At 38.0% G+C, this 4,889-nt stretch overlaps 1 protein-coding gene across 2 annotated transcripts in view; it reads right to left on the bottom strand.

The window, feature by feature from the left end:
• engl (endoglin, like) overlaps positions 1-4,889 on the bottom strand; it is a 21,808-nt gene that overhangs the window by 4,585 nt on the left and 12,334 nt on the right. For both annotated transcript variants that reach the window (XM_014008875.1, XM_014008876.1), the window contains 6 exons: positions 4,389-4,466; positions 4,065-4,304; positions 3,507-3,980; positions 2,555-2,696; positions 2,378-2,479; positions 552-708 (listed from right to left, as the gene is read on the bottom strand). In XM_014008875.1, the coding sequence (XP_013864329.1) occupies positions 611-708; positions 2,378-2,479; positions 2,555-2,696; positions 3,507-3,980; positions 4,065-4,304; positions 4,389-4,466 (1,134 nt within the window). In that variant the 3' untranslated portion in view covers positions 552-610. The remainder of the gene's footprint in view (positions 1-551; positions 709-2,377; positions 2,480-2,554; positions 2,697-3,506; positions 3,981-4,064; positions 4,305-4,388; positions 4,467-4,889) is intronic.

The raw sequence follows: 4,889 nt of genomic DNA, 5'->3' as shown, positions 1-4,889 counted from the left end.
CACTTTATGGATGATTTTTAGGGTTGAATTTCTAGTATTGTCCATGAATAAACAGGTATATCAACATTAGCGGTTAGCTTGGAGAAACATACTAATGCTAAAGGCATGAGAGATTCCCCCGCCATGAGGACATGGCTACAATCACAGCTGTGTTTCTTTGAGATTCTTTGAGTAACACTTCTGTCATACCTGAATGAGCTCTCTTTTAACTCAAAGGCTACGTTCATACCACTGATAAGCAAGAAAGTAAATAACTTTATAAAAGTCCCAAGACATTCTGGAGATGTTTGGTAAAGTTCCTCATGTTTGCATAAAATTGGTAGTGTCCAGCAGTGTGTAAAAAGAAAACCAAAGGGAACCATAAACAGAGCCTTGGGGAACGCCAYTACTAAACATAGATATCTACCTACTTCAGCTAAAACTTCATAAACACACTTTTATTTTTGTGGAAACCAAAATTCAGAAAACTATTTTAATTTAATAGTTATCATAAAATAATTGCCATCAAAGTAAGACCTGAAAAAAAGTGTAACACAATGACTTTCATTTACCCCGGTCTTCAGGTCATAGAGGTAAGGTCTTCAGGTCTTCAGGTCATCAGGTCTTACATCTAAACTGAACTGGAGAATTGATCCAACAGAGAAGCTTGATTTTTTATGTTGTGGCCTCCATTTGTCTGGTCTGTTAAAGAACTCCCTGGTCTTCTTTCTGTAAGAGTTCACATACGCTTTTGTTTTAGGTCAGCACAAACACACTAACATATCTAATATTTCCATCATTTGTATGGTGTACCTGTGAACAGTTTACTTATGGTTGCTGTAATGTGTTCACAGTGTCACAGATTAAACAGGACTCTTGAGTGATTCACAGTATTTACAATTCAAGCTGTATTTTTTGTTCTAAAAGGTGATGCAGGTTAACATAGTTTCATTTCAGTGCCCATAAATGTATCGTGTGGATCCTGTGTTTGATAGCTTGGTAAAAACCAGACCCTTGTCCTTCACTTTGCTTCGTACAAGCAGACACTGCACAGAAAATCAACGGTCTGTTCTCTGATTGGTTCGGCTAAAAATCTGCCAGTGAAATCGTTGTCTATGGGAGAAATGCCAGACGGAGCCGTGAAGGGAAACTAGACAAAAAAACAAAGCAGCCTAAAAATGATCCAAACTACCTCTGCTCAATGTAAAGATTTATATATATATATATATATATATATATATACAGTATATATATATAAAGATTTGTTTTTGTCACGTAGATATAAACATACATTAGAGACTGCATGCCAGTCAGGCGCACACACAGCTGAGGAGAATAAAATGTGTGAATTGTCTAAAAAGCATTTTAATTATTACTGAGAAACAAGAACAGACATTCAGACAATAGATTTGTTAATAAAAAGCAAGCTGTGTAAAGTTGTGTGTAATTTGTGGAACAACACCAGCTGTTGTGCTGCAGGTTGATACCACCACAAGAAGAATTGAGAGGCAGCATGTTTTTGGTATCAAAGCAAACTAATTACAATCAGGTGTTTTACAGTAGATCCTGAGCCGAGCTGAGACTTCATGATCCTAAAATCTAACTGCGGCAGAAACTCACGGCGCTGCGACTTGTTTCTTCACATCAACTGTTTCATGTATAAAGTTCTAARTTCTATCAAACTCAGTTCCTCTGTGTTTCCAGTCATTTATTAAAGATGTGTAAAGATGGAAATGTCTCTCAGCCTGATGCACCGCTGTAGACAACAGCTTCACATGCGTGTGACCTGGGTCACTTAAAGCAGGAATTTAATTTTAATAATTTTCCTGCTATAAGGTAATACAAAGGTTTATAAAATAATGTTTGTATAAACTCACTATGAAATATTTCAATTTAAAGTAATTTTAGATGACAATGTCCTCTTTAAACTTTGTTGCCTTTAAACTCAATGTTAACTTCTGAGTCCTGTCAGAACTTAAACATTTCTCCAAATTAAAGTATTCTAAAAAGCTATGTGTCTACAACAGGTAAGATATTGATTGTAACTTTTCTACAGAGCCTTGCATCAAAATTGGCTGCAGTATTCCCTTATTATCAGTTACCTGTTGATTTGTTGGACTTTGAAGAAATGGTTTCTTCTTCGCTGTCAATCAGAACAGGGGGGCACTGCCTCCTGAAAAATCTGATTTTCCTCTGAAGTGTTCCAGTCTTACACTTTACTGTAATTAGGAGCTAAACTATTAATGGTTGACTTTTATCCATATTTAAAACTATTTTGTTATGCTTTTTATRTTATACTGATTAAATTTTAGCTGTCTAAATAATTGATTTAAATGTTTTTGTGTTGTTTGTTCATTCTGGTGCATGTTAATGAAGAGGTCACAGATGATTTTATTACCTGTAAAATTATAGATGCACCACAGTGCCCCCATCAGACTGACTCCAATCACAAACGCTACAAAGACGATTCCCATCAGAGGCCCAGTCTGCACACCAAGACCTACAAACAGAATGGGATAGAAGTGAAAATGTGCAAGAGCAAAAAATAAAATAAAGACTAATAAATGTTACTCACTGCTGTTCTCTGGGTCTGGACCAGCCTCTGGAGACACCTTGGCTCTGTTGGTTCTTTGTTGAACAGGGGGCAGCACTTTGGGGGCCAGTGAACTGATTGGTTGGGTGACCACCATGGGTCTGGAGAGGTTTCTGATCTCGCACTGAGATGTGAATAATGTAGGAGAAAGTTCATTGTGACGACATGGATTAGTGAGATTTGAAGAACGAGACGTCTGCTTGATGTTTRAATTGGCTAACTAAAATTACACTGACAAGAAAAAAGTCTGTTTGTCATCAAATAAAATGTAATAATTTMGAAAAAGTTCAACTTCATTTAAATCAATATTATGTTTGCTGACTTTTGTTTCCAGTTTTAACATTTCAGACATTTAAAAGCGGAGTTTTGTAAATAAGCTATGGACAATAAATATCTTACCTGTTGCAGATAGCTCTTTGAGTAACCTCAGATTGGAGAAACAGTTTCATTCTGATCAGAATGAAAAGCTAATATCAGTTTCACATCACGTGGCTATTTAAGCAGATTTATTGTAATTTAACTGCTGAGAGCCGCTGCTATTTATTCTCATAAATAACCATATAATAAATACTCACATATATACATGTTGCTACAACATACAATTTTATATTTGTTTTAAAATGGCAGCGCTTTAGTCTTAATCCCACTTGAATTAGCCACTAGTTTATCAGAATTAGACTTTGTTTTTCCAAATTGAGGTTACCTAAAAAGGCATCTAAAAGAGGTTAAATTGTTCACTGCATTTCCACCAAAGCTCTCTTTGAAATGTTTGAACGAATTCTATTAGACAMAGTTAAAGCTCTTGATCTTTATTATGAGACTGACGTCTGATTTTTATGAAAAAGGAAACAAAGAAAAGCAAACCTATATTTTTCAGAAATCCTTTAACTGTGTTTGTTGCTCCAACATGTTTTCATTGTTTTAATGTTGTTACCTGTTGCCTCACTGGTCTGGTTACAAGTGCAGGGATACGTATTTTGGTCTGGCAGTCATTTTTCTCTGCTTCCTTCATGAGCTGCCCTCTTGTTGAGTTGGAGACACACAGCAGGACAYTTAGGTGGAGGAACTGTACAGGGTTGTTAAAAACCGGGCGAAGGATGAAACTGAATCTTAGGAACCGTGTCTCCTTTCCTGAAACCCTTTGCGTATTGTTGTCCATCCTTGTGCCTTTTATTTCTGTGTGAGCATCTCTGCCCTTCTCCCAACCACCTGTTGCAGCTATTTCCTCTTTGCTTTTACTGTCCTCAACCTTCTCCTCCTTTGTTTTTGCACCGAAGAACAGCGAGGGGTCGGAGGAACAGCCGTTGCTTATCACGGTCCAGAAAGGAGCTTTTTTAGGGTCGGACAGAGGAGAGACGAAACATGACTTCACCTGCACAGCATCTACAAAGGATGCTTTGGCTGAAACCTGCAGCAGAACAGATAAAKCAAAGATTAAACAAAAATCTGAGCACAGTTTAAATCTGAACACGAGAAGAAATCAGAGAGAGACCTCCACAAAAACCCGGTGGCCAGCAGTGACGACGCAGGGCCCGATCCACGTCTGCTCGTAGCTCTCTGTGACAAAAAGCTTCAAATCAACAACAGGCTCCGATCTGTGCCTGGGGAATGGTAGCGGGGCGAGCCCCGGGATGGACTCTGGACCCAGTTTCACCCCCCGTGTGAAGCGTCCGATCAGAGGGAGGACCACGTTATCGTCAGCAGCAGCCGAACGGGGAGCAAAGCAGCTAATCTGAGAGAAACAAGCAGATTACAGGTGAAAGACTTGAAAAGACAAACTGATACCGGGTGGATAAAACAAACATCCATGTTTCACCTGCATGCTGAGAGGATGTTTGAAGTTCTTCTCCTCAAGTGTCATGACTGTCTGAGACTTGTTTCCCCACAGAAACACCTGATCAGAGACAAAGGATCAAAATGAACTGAATTAAGTACATACTGTAGACATACAGGACAATATTTTAACCTTCGCCTAATTAATGATTTTGTCCCAAGAAATCAGAGTATCTTTAGATAAATATTTCTTCACAGTTTCTGCAGATCTTTCATAGGTTCTCTTTTGATTTTTGCTGCTTTTTCACTCATTCACTGTCCAGTCCTTGTTTCAGACTTTGACTGGACAACGTTGAAAAGAAAAGCAACTATGAAAATGTAAAAATAGGTTATTTTGGTCTTAGACTCACTCAGCTAGCTCTTATCTTCCAGAGCAAACTTCTGCCTGAGCTGATAATGCTCTGATTGATTTCTGCTGCAGGTAAGATACTGATTATTATATCCAAAAACTAATAGAAGAGAAAATAATTGTGGTAAACAGAAC

This window comes from Austrofundulus limnaeus, unplaced genomic scaffold, assembly GCF_001266775.1.
Source record: "Austrofundulus limnaeus strain Quisiro unplaced genomic scaffold, Austrofundulus_limnaeus-1.0 Scaffold53, whole genome shotgun sequence".
NCBI lineage: Eukaryota > Metazoa > Chordata > Actinopteri > Cyprinodontiformes > Rivulidae > Austrofundulus > Austrofundulus limnaeus.
Note: the sequence above shows the minus strand (reverse complement) of the source record. Positions and strands in the feature narration are given on the sequence as shown.